At 37.1% G+C, this 19061-nt stretch overlaps 1 protein-coding gene across 1 annotated transcript in view; it reads left to right on the forward strand.

Moving 5' to 3' along the window:
• The first annotated feature begins 1091 nt into the window (after positions 1–1091).
• Positions 1092–19061, forward strand: part of METTL16 (methyltransferase 16, RNA N6-adenosine) — a 61709-nt gene continuing 43739 nt past the window's right edge. Inside the window, exons 1-2 of the mRNA XM_079130856.1 lie at positions 1092–1241; positions 18061–18260. Coding sequence (XP_078986982.1) covers positions 1114–1241; positions 18061–18260 — 328 coding nt within the window. The 5' untranslated portion in view covers positions 1092–1113. The remainder of the gene's footprint in view (positions 1242–18060; positions 18261–19061) is intronic.

Consider the following 19061-nt stretch of genomic DNA (forward strand, 5'->3'; position numbering starts at 1 on the left):
TTGTTCTTTGCTTTGTATATACAAGTGTATCTCTTGCCTAGTTAGAATTCAGTTTCATCTCAAGCATAAATACCTTCAATTTTTTTTGATGATGGTGCTGCTGATTGAACTCAGGGCCTTGTGCATCCAAGGCGAGCACTCTACCTACTGAGCTATATCCCCAGCCTGATACCTTCATTTTTTTTTTAGTTGTAGATTGACACAATGACTTTATTTTTATGTGATGCTGAGAATTGAACCCAGTGCCTCACACTTGCTAGGTGAGTGCTCTACCACTGAGCCACCACGTTTTAAGAAGAGCTAGGTGTTCCCTTTTGTTCTGGGGACTCCACTTATAGCCAGCAAAAATGAACTTGCACCCCAGGCTTCCAAACTTTTTGAAGTCCTATTCTCAGTAGGGCTATACTGGCTCCAAGATGGCAGAAAGAGTCTATGTTTAGCTTGTTAGTTTTTTTGTTTTTTTTTTTTTCTTTTTTTAGCAGTGCTTGAAGCTTATGTTTAACTTTATTTTTAAAGCTTTTTTGGGTACCAGGGATTGAACCCAGAGAGTCTTCACCACTGAGCCACATCCCCAGTGGTTTATATTTTATTTTGAGATAGGGTCTTACTAAGTTGCTTACGGCTTCAACTAAGTTTCTGAGGCTGGCCTTGAACTCCTCCTACTTCACCCTCTGGACGTGCTGAGATTACAGGTGTGTGCCAGTGTGCCCAGCCTGTGTTTAGAGTTGCCAAACTCTTTTTTCCACAGCAGCTATGCCATTCTATTACTTTACTACCAGTAATGCATGAGGTCTTCAGTGTCTGTACATCCTTGCAAACACTTGTTTTTTGTTTTCTAATATTTATTTTTTGTTTATAATAGGTATCCCAGTAGGTGCGAAGTGGTATCTCCTTGTGATTTTGATTTGTATTTCTCTAATGACTAATGGTGTTGAGCATCTTTTCATATGCTTACCTGTGTTCGTTTTCAAAATGTAATTTCTACGTTCTGAATTGACTGGAAAAGATGTGTTGGCTATAACTGTTGACTTGGCTTCCATAACCTTTCCCTATCAATGTTTTCAACTAAATATGCTGATCTTTTCCCCTTTTTTTCTATTTTTTTTTTTTAAGATGGCTCCGAGTAAATCAATGCATGAAAGAAATAGATACAAGGACATACCTCCTGATTTTGCTTATCTGGCATCCAAATACCCAGATTTTAAGCAGCATGTTCAGATAAATCTGAATGGAAGAGTAAGGTAGGTAACAGATGAAAAGTCATCAGTATTGCATCATTCTAATATGATCTGAATGGACATTATGTAATGGAAAACAGGCTAGACTGATTGAAGTAGACATTTCATTAAACATTTCGTGTGATCTTGGATAATCACTTAATCTTCTTGGGTCTCTCTCTTTTTTTTTTTGTATTGGGAACTTAACCCAGGGGAGTTGTACCACTGAGCTATATCCTCAGTCCCCCCGCCCCCCCACGTGCCCTTCTATTTTTTATTTTGAGACAAGGACTCACTAAGTTGCTGAGGTTCTCACTAAATTGCCAGGGCCAACCTCAGATTTGTGACCTACCTTCCTCAATCTCTTAATGACTGGGATTATAGGTCTGTCACTGTGTCTGGCCTCAATTTTTTTAATTAAAAAAAAAAAAATTTTTATTTGTGAAATGAAAGGATTGAACCTGATGTTTTTGAGCTTTTTTTTGAGTTAAATTTTTTTTTTCGATGTTCAAATCATTGTTTACAGAGATCTCAGAGTGACTGTAGAGACTAAGATTGTGCTCTGTATCTAAGACTGGTGAGAATCTAAAGGCATTATTTTAAGAAGTGCATGTTTATCTTTATCAGCCAGGAAAATAATAATCAGAGTATCAAAACTGATTTCACACATATTTTACTTAAGATGTTGCTACATTTAAGTTAAAAGGTTAATTATAAGGTACTGTTTTTTTTTTGTACGAGGGATTGAACCCCAGGGTACTTTACCACTGAGCTATATCTCCAGTCCTCTTTATTTTTATTTTGAGAGAAGATCTTGCTAAGTCCTATTGGTCCAGCCTCCCAAATTGCTGAAATTACAGGTGTGTGCTCCCATATGTGGCAAATGGTTAATTTTTGAAAATTAAGAAAATAGGTCTGGGAATGTGGCTCAGTGGTAGAGTGTTTGCCTTGAATGTGTGAAACCCTGGGTTCAATCCCCTGTAAAACCCTCCCCGCAAGCAACAACAACAACAACAACAACAAAATCTCTAGCAACCCCCCCCCTCACCAAAAAGGAAAAAAATGTATGTATGAACGTCTTAGGAAATGGCAAAAATTATGATAAAGCATGGGATGTATGTACTGATATATGTATTATACCCAAGAAAAGAAGTCATCTTTGTGTTCCTAAACTCTGTGGCACTTATTTAGGGAATTGGAAAAGCAAGCCTTTTTGGAAAGTGTGGTGATTCACCTTTGGGGAGAAAGAGGAGAGGAACCGGTTTTTTTTTTTTTTTTTTTTTTTGGTACTAGGAATTGAACCCAGGGGCGTTTGACCACTGAGCCACATCTCCAGCCTTTTTTAAATGTTTTATTTAGAGATAGGGTCTCACTACGTTGCTGAGGGTGATCTTGAACTTGTAGTCCTCCTGCCTCAGTCTCTCAAGCTGCTGGGATTACAGGCATGGGCCATCATACTCAGCCAGCAACAGGGTTTGAGGAGAAGAGGGAAAGTAATAGGATCAGAGAGTTTCAGGCGTTTTGCTGCTTCTTTACTCCAAGCACTGTCCTTATGGCTTTAGAAATGGAGGTGCTAGGGTAGGTCTTAACGTGAGAGCCTTGATAAATCATATTAATCTTAAAATCACATTAAGGTTTTTTTAAAAAATAGGTTTGAGGGCTGGGGATGTAGCTCAGTTGGTAGAGTGCTTGCCTTGCAAGCACAGGCCCTGGGTTCAATCTTCAGCACCGCAAAAAAAAAAAAAAAAAAGTTTCCATTAGTTTTTCTGGGATATAATTGATCCTTAGCTTTCATGAGATTCCTAGAGGTATCCGTGATACCAGATCTCTATAGAGTATGCAAAGGTTGAGAGCAAATGTCCTAGAACTATGTTTTCCAAGCTTTTATGATTATCTGCTCCACTCAGTTTAAAAAAAAAAAAAAAAAAAAAAAAAATTAAGCATAGCTGATAAGTGAAATCTTATACTGTGTACTGTTGCTATGGAAGCACATTTGAAAGTGTACTTTGAAACAAATTGAAAATATATTTAAATGGAAATTCTAACATTTTCTTTGCATTTTGGAGATCACTTCAAATGGTTGAATTGGCATTTTTCTTTGTTTATAACATTCCTACCATTGTTCTTAAACCTTTGGTTCATAGTTACATGTGTTTGTCAGTGTTCTGGTGCTGTAAAAGATACCTGAGATAGTGGGCTGGGGAGATAGCTCAGTCGGTAAAGCCCTGGGTTCGATCCCTAGCACCGCCAAAAAAAAAAAAAATAAAGATACCTGAGATAAACCAATTTTTAAACAGTAGTGCATTGCTGGGCACGGTGTACACGCTTCTGTTCCCACTGGCTCTGGAGTCTGAGGCAGGAATATGGCAAGTTCAAAGCCAGCCTCAGCAACGTAGTGAGGCCCGGTCTCTAAGTAAAATATAGAAGGGCTGGGGGTGTGACTCAATGACTAAGTGCCCTGAGTTCAATTCTCAGTGCCAAAAAAAAAAAAAAAAAAGAAGAAGGAGGAGGAAAAAAAGCAGGGTATCATATCTGGGAGTCTGTGGTGGGGCAAAACTGCTCATCCTTAATCACCTAAAATCTCCCATTAGGTCCTTCTTCATAATGGCTTTATCACCTCCCAGTAGCAACAAACTGGAGAGCAAGCTTTTAATGCAGGGCCTTTGGGGGACATTCCTGATCTAAATTATAGCACTATGTATGTGAATGTTTGTTTTTCCTAGTATCTTTGGGGAAGATACAAATTTTTCTTCTCTGTACCTACTATTGTACTTAATAAATTATTTAACTAAAATCTGTTAATTAGCCACATTGTGCTCAGTGCTTGGAAAATTAGGATAAACTACAAAGACAATGCCACATTTGGAGCTTACACACTGGTGGGGAAAGTGGGCAAATACATAAGCAGTTAAACTTGCAGTGTGGCACAATCTGTGGGATATACATGGTACTCACATAGAAGGAAGATCTGATCCCAACTTGGAATTTAGAGAATGATTTGAAACAGAAATGGTGTCTTGGTTGTGTTCTGAAGAAGTAAGTGTAGGCCAGGTAGAAGAGTTCCAAGCAGAAGGAGCAGCATGTGCACAGAGCTCTGAGTAGTAGTGGAACTGAAAAAGTTGAGCATGCTCAGGGTGTAGTGGACAAGAAATAGGCGATGAGGCTGGGAGGATTATACTTAGAGTCCTTAACAAGGCCCACTAAAGGAGTTTGGAGTTTATTTTAACGTATTACAGAGTTATTGTCCTCATCCTTATCCACTAGTTTTAAAGCAGGGCAATAATATGTTCAGAATTTTGTATTCTAGGAGCATTGTGGAGGACAAATACAAGAAGAGTTAAGATGAGATAAAGAGAGGTAGGTAGGAAATTGTTTTAGTAACACAGATTAGGTGTATTGGTGGCCTGACCAGGTAGAGACAGTAGGGATATAGATCTGGGTGAGAGAAACTCATGGATAGAATTAGTAAGACATGGAAATGAAGGAAAACAAAAGAGTTATGTATGGTATTGGGGTTCCACCTCACCAAGAGAATAGATGGTAGGGACATTTACTGGAGTATAGAATCAATGAGGGAGGAAATGGTTATAGGGAGATGAGTTTTTAAGATTTGGGTACATTGAATTTAAGAAGTCTATGAAATACTCAAATGGAATATTTTATAGTAAATAAAAAAATAGAAGTCTGAAGAGAAGGACATAGCAGTGATGGTGGGATGGCTTTTGAAGTTGAATACCAGAGATTGAATGGAAGTGGGGAAGGAATTCCAAGTGTAGAACATAGGCGTGGTTAGTTTGGAGAATTTTATGTAGATGTTGCTGAAGTGGATATAGGATAGCAGGTTGGGGAATAACAGAAGGCAAGACTGAAAGGAAACAAAGACCATATTACAAAGAGCCTTTCATAGCTTGCCAGTTAGAATGGACTTGATTCCTCAGACCTTGAGGAGCCAGAGGAAGGTTTTTTCTCCCACTTCCCTGAATTGAACCTACGCCCTCAGATGTGCTAATAAGTGCTCTACCACTGAGCCACATTCTTAGCCCTCTGAGGCTTCTAAGGTAAAATATAAGCAGGGTGCAGTGGTGCGTGTCTATAATTCTAGCAGCATGGGAGGATAAGGGAGGAGGTTCACAAGTGTGAGACCAGCTTTATCTGTTTAAATGTGGTGCCAAGGATCAAACCCTCACATATGCTAGGCAAGCGCTCTACCATTGAGCTACAACCACAGCCCTAGAAATTTATTTCTCAAAGTTCAAGAGGCTGGTAAGTCCAAGATCAAGGCCCCCGCATTTGATGAGCGCCTTCTCACATAGTAGAAGGTAGGAGGAGGGGACAAACCCACTGGAGCAAGTTCTTTTTATAGTTGCTTTAATCGTTGATGAGGGCAAAGCCCTCCTGACCTAAATACCTTCTGTTCATTCCTACTTCCCAACACTGTTAAATTAGGGATTAAGTTTCTAACACGTGCGTTTGGGGAGATATATTCAGACCATTATCACGTGCCTAAACAGTATTATAGAAAAATGAAAAATAAAGAGATGAGAAATATATTCTAGTTAATAAAAGTTCTTTAAATCAAAGTAGAATAGAAGGCAGAAAAGTATCATATTAGAAAAAGAGGGTGAGGGGGCTGGTATTAAAAGAAAATCAGGATGAGTTTACATCAATAAAAATATACTGGTGAGGATGTGAAGAAAAAGGAACCCTTACATTCTGTTGAAAGGAATGTAAATTGGTACAGGCTCTATGAAAAACAGTGTGGAGGTTGCTCAGAAAATTAAAAATAGAACTACCATAAGGTCTAGTTATTCCATTCCTTGGTATATGTCTGAAAGAAATGAAGTCAGCATATGAAAGAGAGAGCTGCATACAATGATTGTTGCGATATCACTCATAATAGCTAAGAGATGGAATCACCCCGGTGCCCATCAACAGATGAATGGATAAAGAAAATATGGTATATATACACAATGGAATATTGTTGATCCATAGAGAAGAATGAAATGTAGGAAAATGGATGTATACGAATGGTTTCATGTTAAGCAGAATAAACCAGATAGAGAAGAATGGCTATCATGTTTTCTCTCATATGGAAACTAAAAGCAAACAAAATAAGAATTGAAAGTAGAAAAGGGATTATTAGGAACTGGGGACAAGAAGAGAGAAGAGACAGAAAATAGTAGGGTGGATGGATATGATCAGCACACAGTGTTTTGCACATGTGGAAATATCAGTGTTAATAACGACGACTTTCAGGGGCTGGGGCTCAGTGGTGGAGCACTTGCCTTGCATGTGCAAGGCACTGGGTTTGATCCTCAGCACCACATAAAAATAAATAAATAAAGCTATCGTGTCCATCTACAACTAAATAATATTTTTTAAAAAATGTGTTTGAATCCAGATATTCCGGTGCACCCTTATAATCCTAGCAATTCAGGAAATGGAGGCAGAAGGCTTTCAAGTTCAAGGCCAACCTGGGCAGCTTAGTGAGATGTCTCAAAATAATAAAAAGAACTGGGGATGTAGCTCAGTGGTAGAGTGCCCCTGGATCCAGTACCCAATTCTGGGGAGGGGGATAAAAGATACATGTATTACATAACTATACATAAATAAGTATATCTAATAATTAAAATACATTTGATGTAATTCATAGACATTTTCCTTACATTTCTAACCAAGTAGGCAGAAATAAAGAGGAATGACTCTTACAGACTTTCAAAGTCAAATGATCCGTGAATGCTTCAGACAATTACATAAAAATACTTTTTGTATGCTATCTTCTTCTTGAGGAGGAAGACTTAAAATTTTTAACAGTAATTTACAACTTCAGTTGTTTTGGTCCTGAGATGGGATCTCATTGCGTTGGCCAGGTTGTTCTTGATACCTTGGACTCAGGTGATCTTCTTGCTCTCCTGCCTCAACCTCCCAAGTGCTGGGACTATAGGTGCACACCTCAATGTGTGACTTACAACATCACTTTTAATGCACTCATTGACCAAAACAAAATTTTCACAGGCTTTTTTTTTTTTTTTTTTTTGGTACTAGGGCTTGGACCCAAGGATACTTCATCATTGAGTTATATACCCAGCCTTTTTTATTTGTTGCTTTATAGAGACAGATTCTCACTAAATTACTTAGGGCTTTACTAAGTTGTCCATTGTGTCCTTAAACTTGCAATCTTCTGCCTTAGCCTCTTGAATAGATGAATTACAGGAGTGCTGTCACTGTACCTGGCTATTAATGAATTATTATGTATTTTATTTTTGGGGTACTGGGGATTGGACCCAGAGGTTCATTACCACTGAGAAATATCCCCAGTCCTTTTTTTATAAATTTTTAATTTTAAGATAGGGTCTCACTAAGTTGCTTAGGGCCTCACTAAATTGCTGAGGCTGACTTTGAACTTGTGATCCTCTTACCTTAGCCTCTCAGCCACTGGATTACCAGTTGTGCCTCCATGTCTGGCTAGAGTTTTAAGTGTACAATCCAACGTTTTTCTAACCACAGTAGTGTATAGCAGATCTCTAGAACTCATTCATCTTTTTTTTTTTTTTTTTTTTTTGGGGGGGGGAGGGGTGCTGGGGGTCAAACCCAGGGCCTTGTGCTTGCAAGGCAAGCACTCTACCGACTAAGCTATCTCCCCAGCCCCCCATTCATCTTGTATAACTAAAATATTTTACCTGTTGTTGAGCAAACTCTTAAGTCTTCTCCCCCAACCATACCCTGGCAACCGCTATTCTGTTCTTTGTGTCTGTAATTATTTTAGGTGCCTCATGTAATTGAAATCATATGATTATTTATTTATTCCTGTTACTGACATATTTCACTTAGCCTGTCTTTAAAATTTATCCATGTTATTGTATATTGTAGAATTTCCTAAGGCTGAATAATACTTATATTCCAATGTATATACATACCATAGTTCATATATCCATTCATCTGTTTATGCCCCTGTGTTTCATCTACCACTTGAGTATTTTGAATAGTGCTACAGTGAGCATAGATATGATGGTATCTCTTTGAAAGCCTAATTTCAGTTCTTTTGGATAAATACTCAGAAGTGAGATTTGCTGGCTCATGTTAGTTCCAAATTTGATTTTTTGAGGAATCTCTATACTGTTTTCCATAGTGGAACTATTTTTGGGTAGCCACCAACAGTATAAAAGCATTTCAACTTTGCTGTATCCTCACCAGCTCTTGTTGTCTTTAATTTTTTTGATAGTAGCCATTCTAACAGGTGTGAGGTAATATCTCATTTTGGTTTTGAATTACATTTCACTGATGATTAGTGACTTTGAGTATCCTTTCTATTTAAGTCCTTTAGCCATTTTAAAATCCAGTTATTAGGATTGGGGTTGTAGCTCAGTGGTAAAGCACTTGCCTAGCAGGTGTGAGGCACTGGGTTCGATCCTCAGTACAACATAAAAATAAATAAACAAAATAAAGTGTTGTGTTTATCTGCAACTAAAAAATGTTTTTAAAAAAAATCAAGTTATTATTTCCTTTTGAGTTGTAGGATTTCCTTATATATTTTGGAAATATTTAACTCCTTAAATATTTAACTCCTTAATCAAATATGGGATTTACAAATACATTTAATGGATTTGCTTTTTCATTCTGTTGATTGTTTCCTTTGCTGTTATTTTTCTTAAGTACCAGAAAAAAATATATAGGTGAATATCTATATAACTTTAGGTATAGGGAAGCTCTTTCTAAGCATATGGTAAAGGTAGAACTCATGAAAGAAAAGAGAAATGGATTCAACTACATAAAAATAATTTTAGCCACGCACAATGGTGCTTGCCTGAATTCCAGCTGCTCAGGAGGCTGAGGTGGGAGCATCGCAAGTTCAAAACCAGTCTCAGCAATTTAACCAGGCCCTAAGCAATTCAGCAAGACCCTATTTCTAAATAAAATATTAAAGAAGGGGCTGGGGATGTGGCTCAGTGGTTAAGTGCCGCTGGATTCAATTCCTAGTTTAAAAAAAAAAGGTTTAACACATAAGGAAATACATAAGTAAAAGATGTCAAAACAGTATAAATACACCATATGTCAAGGAATTAAGTTCCTTTATATAGAGAACTCTAAGAAGACATTAAGAAAAAAGAACAAATCAGTAGATAAAAAGATTAAGGCTAGGCATGGTGGTATGTGCCTGTAGTCTCAGATACTTGAGAAGCTGAGAAAGGAAGATGGCAAGTTTGATGCTGTCCTGGGCAACTTAGTGTTTTAGTGAGGGTCTTTGTCTCAAAATAAAAGAAAGAATTGGAGATGTAGTTCAATGGTAGAGTATACCTGGTTCAATCCCCAATAATTTAACAGCAAAATAAATAAATAAATACATAAAATTTTTTAAAAAAATTGCATAAAACTAGGCAGTTCAAATTCACAAAAGGAGAAAGACAAGTGGACCAGACTTGCTTACTTACCTACTTATTTATTTATTTATGAATGATACTGGAGATTGAACTCAGAGGTGTTCCACCATTGAGCTACACCCCATCTTTTTTATTTTTTTTGGTGCTGGGGATTGAACCCAGGGGTGCTTAATCACTGAGTCACATTCCCAGCCCTTTTTAATTTTTATTTTGAGACAAGGTCTCCCTATGTTGCTTAGGGCCTTGCTAAGTTGCTGAGGTTGGCCTTGAACTTGTGATCCTCCTGCTTCAGCTTCCCCAGTTGCTGGGATTACAGACCTTTGTAACTATGTCTAGTGCGCACGCGTGTGTGCACAAACACACACACACACAAATATATAGATAGATAGATTTATTTTTACAGGGAGAAGCACACACAAAATGTATTACATGCCTAGGGCATGGGAATATTAGACTTCAATATGGCACTTTTAGAAGAAACCTATGATAGCTATAGGAGAGATACGTGCTTTTTTTCGTAAATGACCTAGCTGTTCCTGGATATAATCTGTCTTCCTGCTCACTTAGGTTGGAGTTGTTGATAATTCTTTGCATTGATAGAATGTTCCCTCATTTTTATAATGACTTATGTAACTCTGTGAGATGTATGAAAGAGGGCTGGGGAGATAGCTCAGTTGGTAGAGTGCTTGCCTTACATGCACAAGGCCCTGGGTTCAATCCCCAACACTGCAAAAAAAAAAAAAAAAAAAAAAAAAAGATGTATGAAAGAAGAATCACCAAAATGTAAACATGTAAACTCAACTAATTATGGGAAAGGAATATCAGACAAAATCTGAGACCTGAGGTGGGTTGGAGTGTCATTTCTTTGCTCAACTCTTAAACACTTTCTTGAGGGAATAAGTGGGTGTTGTAGATAGTGGAGATACTTCTAAGTCAGTCATCCCCAGTACCAGTCTTGAGGGTGCCACTTACCAACTGTGAGATTTTAGATAGTTTTCTTAGTTTTACTACAAAAAAAAAAATAAAAGGATGTAGATCGAGTGGTTGTCATAAAGGTTAACAGTAATGCATATATAGCACATTGTAGGCACTTGCTTAATGATTTTCAATTGTTTTTAAGCCTGGTATAATTAAGATGATGAATATTGGTGTTGTGATACATCTGTTTTTCTTCCCTGCACCTGTCATTGCTTTGTTCTAATCGTATCAGACCATTGCAGTTAAGTTTTAGTTTGTGCTTTTTCATAATAACAGCTTCATAGGGACAGTCTACATTTTACCTGAATTCCATCAGTTGAGTTTGAAGAGGGTGTGACACTTACCTGATTTGTCTCTAAACCGAAGACCCAGTATTGGTGCTTGGTGACTACCATTTTTAGCACCTCAGTGATGATCCAATAACTAGAAAACTACGTTGGAGTAAAGTTGGGACTTTGGCCTTTGTTGATACTAGATCAGATTCAGTGTCTATAGTATTAGAATGGTGGTTGTTCAACTGTGCATTATAGAAACGTACCCTCCCTCTGGACATGGTAGTACAAGCCTATAATTTCAGCCCTTGGGAAGTTGAGGCATGAGGATCACAAGGTCCAGACCAGTCTGGAAAAGTTAGTGAACCCTGTCTCAGAATTTTAAAAAGGTTGGGGATGTAACTCAGTGGTAGAGCACCCCTGGGTCAAACCTTGGTAGTGGGGTAAAAAAGTATCATTCCAAAAACCATCTGTAATGTAATACTGTGTTCATCAGTAGCAGTGCAGTAGTCCTGGGCAAATGGGACTTGATTAAGTCTTGACAATAGTTTGTTTTGTGAAGCTGGTTGTGTTAAACAAATAACAAAGACTGATGGAATGAATAAATTGCTGATTTCCACATGATATCTAATTTTAGTTCCTAGGCCTCCTGTGATCTTGGAAATGAGAATTAAAAAAAGATCTTGCCTGTGTTTGGGATTTTTAATGTCTCAGGGTGTTAATGTGTCCTAGATATTTAACTAGTGAAGTTGGATGACTAGACTTTGTCCTTCAAAGAGTGATGCTAGGACTAATGTATATATTTTCTTAGATGTTAAAAATGAACATTCATTTTGCTAACAAAGTCTAAGAATCAGCTCTCAATTTTCAGTTGATGTCTTTTGTGTTTTGATGATTAGGATATAGTTCCTCATTAATAAATTGTTCATCACTGAATATGTATAAATATTTTTGAAAACAAGAATTGTTTATATAAACAACAACTGTTTGAAGCTCCAGTGAAAACATAATTGTATTGCTATTTCTCTTGCCCTGAATGTCTCATGAAGCTGTGTGATGGAATGCTCGCTCAAGCTGCAGCACTATCTTTTGGTGATTGCTGTCAGTGTTGGAAATATCCTGATTTGGTTGTCAACAGAATTGGCCTTCAGTCATGGAAAGCAAGTACTCTGGAACCAAGAACTGTTTTCTCTTCTTTTGAGTGTGTGTTGCTGGGGTTTGAACCCAGGGCCTCACACATGCTTTGGATCTTTCACAGAGCTATACCCCCAGGCCTTTTTAAAATTTTATTTTGAGATAGGGTTTTGCTAAGTTGCCCAGACAGACTTCAAACTTGGTGATCATCCTGCCTCAGCCTACCCAGTATGTTTTTAAGAATTTGACTACTTTAGACTCCTCATATAAGTGGGATCATGAATATTTGACTTAAAAACATTTTTTTTATTAGTCATTGATGAACCTTTTTATTTTATTTATTAATTTATATGCAGTGCTAAGAATTGAACCCAGTGCCTCATACGTGCTAGGCAAGCACTCTACCACTGAGCCACAACTCCAGCCCAAAGTATTTGACTTTTTGTGACTGACTTATTTCAATACCACGTTTTGTGGTACTGTGGATTGAACCAAGGGATGCTTCAACCTCTGAACTACATCTCCAATCCCTGCCCTGAGTCCGCCTTTTTAAATTTTGAGTCAAAGCTAGTGTTGACCTCAAAATTGCAATCCTCCTTCCTCAGCCTCCCTAGTCTCTGGGATTACAGATGTGTACTATAGTGCCTAGCTATATATACATTTTCTTTATTCACTGATGGACATTTCGATTGCTTCTACCTGTTGGCATTTTTTGGCAACAAACATAGGTATGTAATGTATCTTGTATAAATGTATCTTAAAGATCCTATTTTCAATACTTTTTTTTTCTTCATTTCTAAAATTTGAAGTTGCATATATTTAAGGACACAGTGGTGTGTGTGTTCTTTTTTTGTGGTAATGGGGATTTTTATTTTGAGTCAGGGTCATAATATGTAGCCTTTTGTGACTTTCCATTGACTTTTTTTTTTTTTTTAAGGAAAAGCAGTCTTTGTTTTTTTTTTTTAAACCTTCATTTTATTTACTTATTTATTTTTATATGGTGCTGAGGATCAAACCCATTGCCTCACATGTGCTAGGCAAACACTCTACCACTGAGCCACAACTCCAGCCCCTCCATTGACTTTTAAACATATTTTAAGTTTTCCATTAAAAAAAATTAATTAAACCTCTCCATTACTCCTACTACTACCGTTCCATCTTTTTTCTTTTTTTATGTGATCCAACTTCTTTAAAGAATTATTTGAATGCTGGGCATGGTGGTGCTTACTTGTAATCCCAGAGACCCAGGAGACTGAGGCAGGAGGATCACGAGTTCAAAACCAACCCTCAGCAACTTAATGAGATCCTGTCTCAAAATAAAAAATAAAAAGGACTGAGGATGTGGCTCAGTGGTTAAGCGCCCCTGGATTCAATCCCTGATACTTCCTCTACCCACCCAAAAACAAATCAGTTGTTTTTACTCTCTCTCTTTTTCTCCTCCATAATCTTTAGCTCATTCTGGGTGGTTTGTCTATCTTGTCTTTGTGGGTGTGTGTGTGTGTGTGTCTGTCTGTCTCTCTTTCTCTCTCTCAGTACTGGGAGTGTGATTTCTAATCCTACCTCTACCACAGCTGCTCTTGAAAAGGTTTCCAATGGTCATACCATTTATAGTTCTCAGTTGACTTCTGAGCAACAGGTTATGCTGCAGCTACTGTTCTCCTTCATGGACACCGTTTTCCTTGTCATCTCTGGCACCATATTGCTCTTGATTTCCTTGTTCTCACTGTGGCCTCCTTTGGTCTCCTTGTGGAGCTTCCTCTGTAGTGGTTGTGTGTATAGCTTTTAAAACATTCCTTAAGACTTTCTTTAAGTTTTTGTTTCATCCCACTTGGTTCTGGGGAATTGAACCAAGGGGCACTCTCCTTTTAGAAAAGTTCTGGATTGGGGGATAAAATTATAATGTTCACTCTAATTATAAGGTACTAGGAATCTGGTCTCCATCTTCCTTTCCAGCATCTTTTTTTTTTTTTTTTTCTTTAGTTGTCAATGGACCTTTATTTTATTTATTTATATGTGGTGCTGAGAATCGAACCCAGGGCCTCACAGATGCTAGGCAAGCGCTCTACCACTGAGCCACCACCCAGCCCTCCAGCATCATCTTGAACCTTGCATACTTACTTTGCATTTAAGACATAGAATGTTGTGTTCCCTTGCCCCAGTTTCTTTCCTATGTTAATTTTCCTTCTACTCTCAGTTATCTCTCTCTGCAGGGAAACCTTTCCTGACCTTCTTAAGGCACATTCACTCATTAACTGGGTCTCTACCTATTTTTTTTTACAGTATTTGTCACAGAATTACATGTGTATTGGATTCTACCAGACTCTCCTTGCTTATTTCAATTGATAATAAATGTCTGTTGAATGAAGAAAGGAATGCATGTCAGCTATCACATCTTCTTAAAAATTCTAACCTACTCTATATAACTCAGTTGAACAAAGTATTGCTAAAGAGAGGGAAGCATTTTTATACTTCGCCTTTAAAAATGTGGAGTAAGTTGGGAGTATAGCCCAGTGGTAAAGTGCTTACCTAGCACATGCAAGGGCCTAGGTTCAATCCCTAGTACTCAAGTAAAAGAATAAAAATTAAGAAGCCAGCTACCCTCAATGGTGCATGCTTGTAACCCCAGCAGTTTGGGAGGCTGGGGAGACTGGGGAGGCTGAAGGCTGAGGCAGGAGGATCACAAGTTCAAGGCCAGCATAGGCAACTTTTAAGACCCTCAGCAACTTAGCGAGACCCTGTCTCAAATTTAAAAAATAAAAAGGATAGGGGATGTCACACAGTGGTAAGGTGCCCTGGGCTCAATCCCCAGTACCAAAATAATAAACAAAACCTATAGAGAAACCAAATACACCCCACTTTCTTTACATTTCTTCTATTTACAATAGAGGGTCCAACCTGTCAGCCTGTGAGTTGTGTAAAATCTAGTTATTATTTACTGACCATATAGATTTTAAGAATAGAAGAAATTTCCTATGAAAATAAAGATTGCTGGTTTTGTTTAAAAATAATAGAGATCTGGCAAAACTGGACTGGCAAGCCTACTTGATGTTAATTATCTTGAAATGGGTGTGACTATTCTGTTTTTTTTTTTTTTTTTTTTGCAGTGCTGGGGATTGAACCCAGGGCCTTAGTGCTTATGAAGCAAGCATTCTATCAACTGAGCTATATCCCCAGCTGTGACTATTCTTTGAAATGGTCATTTGTGTCATCTGGCATAGTGTTACTAAACGTGTAATCATTCAGCTGGCTGCAGTTGGACATGGTGGCGTATGCCTATAATCCTTCCTGCTCTGGACGCTGAGGCAGGAGGTTTGCAAGTTCAAGACCAGTCTCAGTAACTTAGTGAAACGCTGCCTCAAAATAAAATATAGAAATATAGGGATGTAGATGTAACTCAGTGGTAGAGCACCCTTGGGTACAATCACCAGTACTGCCAAAAAAGAAAAAAAAAATTGACTGCTCATTTGTTACTGTTCATAGAGATAAAGACTTTGTGCCATTCATTTAGTTCATGTGACATTTCAAATTTGGCTGTGTAACTCTTCAGTGCTTTGGTCTACATCTGGCACAAGCTCATTCTCCTATCAGGAACTGGCATTTTTGAGTAGTACTGATAGCTGTTCCTTGTAAACATATGAGTTTGCATCCCCGATTTTCATGATTTCTTTGAAATGCCGCTACAAAATAGCATTCAGAAGTTGAAAGGTAATAATTATATTAATAAGTACTGCTCTTAGATAGTACTGTTCAAGTTTTATAAGGTATCTAGATTGTTGTTTCTTTTTCTTTTTTCTTTTTTTTAACATTTTGTAGTCCATCTTTATTTTTTTATGTGGTGCTGAGGTTCGAACCCAATGCCTCACATGTGCTAGACATTCTACCACTGAGCCACAACCCTAGTCCTCTAGGTTGTTTCTTTAATAGAAATTTTCTGAAGCTTTATATTTGAGATTTTAAGACTTTGAACGTAGACATTATATTGGGATATTTCCCTTTTATATGTTTAACAATGAAGCTTAATAATAGATTGGGCCACCATTATCAAATAAGGGACACGAATGCATTTGAATGCCTTAGTGTGGTGCTCAGTTGTGAACTTCTTTCCGTGTATAAAAATTGACATTAAGTCCACTGGCATTGAAGGAAATGGAGCTGACCCATATTTTTCATATTTGACTGGTATCATGAAAAATAAAATATAATATTTTTATTAGAATAAAAACTAAAGTTTTTAATAAGTTCCATACTTTTTTATTGCTGTCATTTATTATTTATTATTGTTGTTGACCCCAAGTTTGTGCTGCATTTATTTGAGGAAGAGGTACAAACAGTGTGAGTCTTTTCTCTCACTTTTTTTTTTATGTTAAAATTGAGGCAATTGCTATGCAGTTGAGTGAAACAGAAATGTTGCTTACCCATGGATTAATTCTCTTTTATCAGCCCCTACAAATGACAAAATTACTATATTTCTACTTCTGATATCTAATAATAGACTTAACATCCTCTTTAAATGGGCTTAATATATTTTCATGAGACTTTTTATTGCTAACATATATTTGTACAATAAACTTCTACTTTCAGTGTTCTGTAGAAAGTTTTTGAATCGATCAGCAGTTCTAATGTAAATATTAAGTCAGCCAGTTGTAAAAGTTTTCTGACCTCCATGTGGTATCTTACATTTGGACTAATCATGCACAGTTGCTTCTTTGTCTTACTTAATCCTTTTTTCCCCCCCATATTTAAGGCTATATATTGGAAGATCGTAAGTTCTATTTTACTTGTAATTATCTGATGTACTTTGACTTAATCTTTTATTGTCAATCTTTGGATCCCTTTGTTTTTGCAGTTTTTGTTTACAGCATAGCTTATTAGTTAGTTGATTTTGGCTTTGTGATATAATTTGAGAGTCAATTTGAGAGTCTTACGAGTTTATTTACATTTATTTCACATTTGTTCTGTGATGTGCTTTGTTTTTGTTGCTTCCTTTTTTTTTTTTAATTATGTGATTTGTTTTTCACCTTTCCTGTACCACCTGATTTTCTTTTTCTTTTCTTTTATAAGCATAAAGAGTTTATTGAATTGGAAGTATTTACCATATAGAGTAGGCACTCCCAAGAGAAGTGGCTACTACCCGGTCTTATTTGCTTGAGTTATTTCTCTTAATTCTCCTAGTTTTATATTCTCTCTTTTTCTTTTTCTTTCAGTACTGGGGATTCAACCTAGGGACTCATGCTTGTTAGGGAAGTGCTTTATTGCTGAGTTACATCCCAGCTATATATTTATTTATTTGGTACTAGGGATTGAACCCAGGGGCATTTTACCATGGAGCTACATCCTCAGCCCATTTTATTTTTCATTTTCAGATAGGGTCTCGCTAAGCTATCGAGACTGACCTGGAACTTGCAGTTCTCTTGCCTCAGTCTCCCAGGTTTTTGGGATTATAGGTGTGCACTACTGCTTCTGGTTTTTTCGCTTTAAGACTGTCCTGCTAAGTTGCATTGGCTATCTTTTGAACTTGTGATCTTCCTGTCTTAGCTTTCAGAATAGCTGGAATTAGAAGCATGTGCCCAGTGCCTTTCTTTGTATTTTAAGTATAATTTTCAAAGAATACTACTGTCAAAGGATGTTAATGATAATAGTAAAATATAGGTAGCATTTGTAAAATAGTTACTATGTACCAGGCATTATGCAGAGTACTATTTACTGATAATACACAGTAGTACTGTAGTACAGGTACTTCTACCCTCATTTTACAGCTGAGGAAACAGTCTCATGGAGGTAAATAACTTGTCCAAAGTCACATAGCTAAATAAGGGGACAGTGAAGAATGAGAACAGAGGCATAAAATCTCTTTGCTTGGTGTGCATTGTTTTTGGTGGAAAATTATACTGCATTTAATATGCTGTGAGGGTGTATGCCAGTGTGCTGGAAGCTGTAGATACCTATTTGTGTGTGAGTTCTTTATGAAATGAGTTCTCTATGAAATTTAGATGAGTATTTGATAATACCTTGTGGCCACAGAACTTGTACACCATAGTAAATCTTACTAATCAGTTTTTTTTCTTTTTCTTCATCCCACAGTGTTAATTTTAAAGACCCTGAAGCAGTCAGAGCTCTGACTTGTACTCTCCTAAAGGAAGATTTTGGACTTTCAATTGATATTCCGTTGGAGAGACTAATTCCCACAGTTCCGTTGAGACTCAACTATATTCATTGGGTGGAAGATCTGATTGGTCATCAAGACTCTGACAAAAGTACTCTACGAAGAGGAATTGACATAGGTATATAGTTTTAAATTCTTTTGTGACTAAACTTGAGTTTCTTAAGTTTTGCAAGGCCAAATTCTCAATAAACTTATCTACTGAGTATTTGTTGTGTGTTAGAAACTGACCAGAGATAACTACTATTCTTATTCATTGTATCTAGGCTTTTCTGCTGTTGATTTCTCCTGAGAAGGGGTTTTCAGTTCCAAATAGGAAGCGAGGTGGTAAAAGAAGTACTGAATGAAAGTGAAGTCCTTGTCTTAACTTTGCAGATTCCCATGTTGATGTCCATGACTTTTGGACCTTATCTTTATTCTGAATCATTTGATGTTAGTATAGAAGTCATTGTACTGAGATTTTATGGTGATAGCCAGTTAATAAAAGATCATGTTGGCCTGAACACTTTCAGAACTCTCTTGGGTAATTATTTGTAGAGAGGATATTCAATCCAAGATTAAAGACAGGAAAAAGTTGAGTTCATGTAAGATGTTCTCTTAATTATAAACATTTATAATAAAGAAGGATATCCAGTTTTACTCACTTGGGAGAATGAGTAGAGGTATGGAAGGACCTGAAGCCAGGGCATGTTTTGTGATTATAAATGTAAGGGGACAGTTCAGGAATTTGAATAGAGGTGCTCTTTATTTCTTAATGGTTTGTTATACCCACTATTTTCATTTGATAGGGTTTTAATTTTTTTCTTTTAATTTTTTGTCCTTAACTAGCTCTTTATAGGAAAGATTGAATTAACAGCTCTGTGTCTGTTTCTAGAAATAGTATAGTTAATGGGCACAATGTCTAGATGGTAGTAAATGTTTA

Source organism: Sciurus vulgaris, assembly GCF_902686455.1.
Source record: "Sciurus vulgaris genome assembly, chromosome: 3".
Taxonomy (NCBI): Eukaryota; Metazoa; Chordata; class Mammalia; order Rodentia; family Sciuridae; genus Sciurus; species Sciurus vulgaris.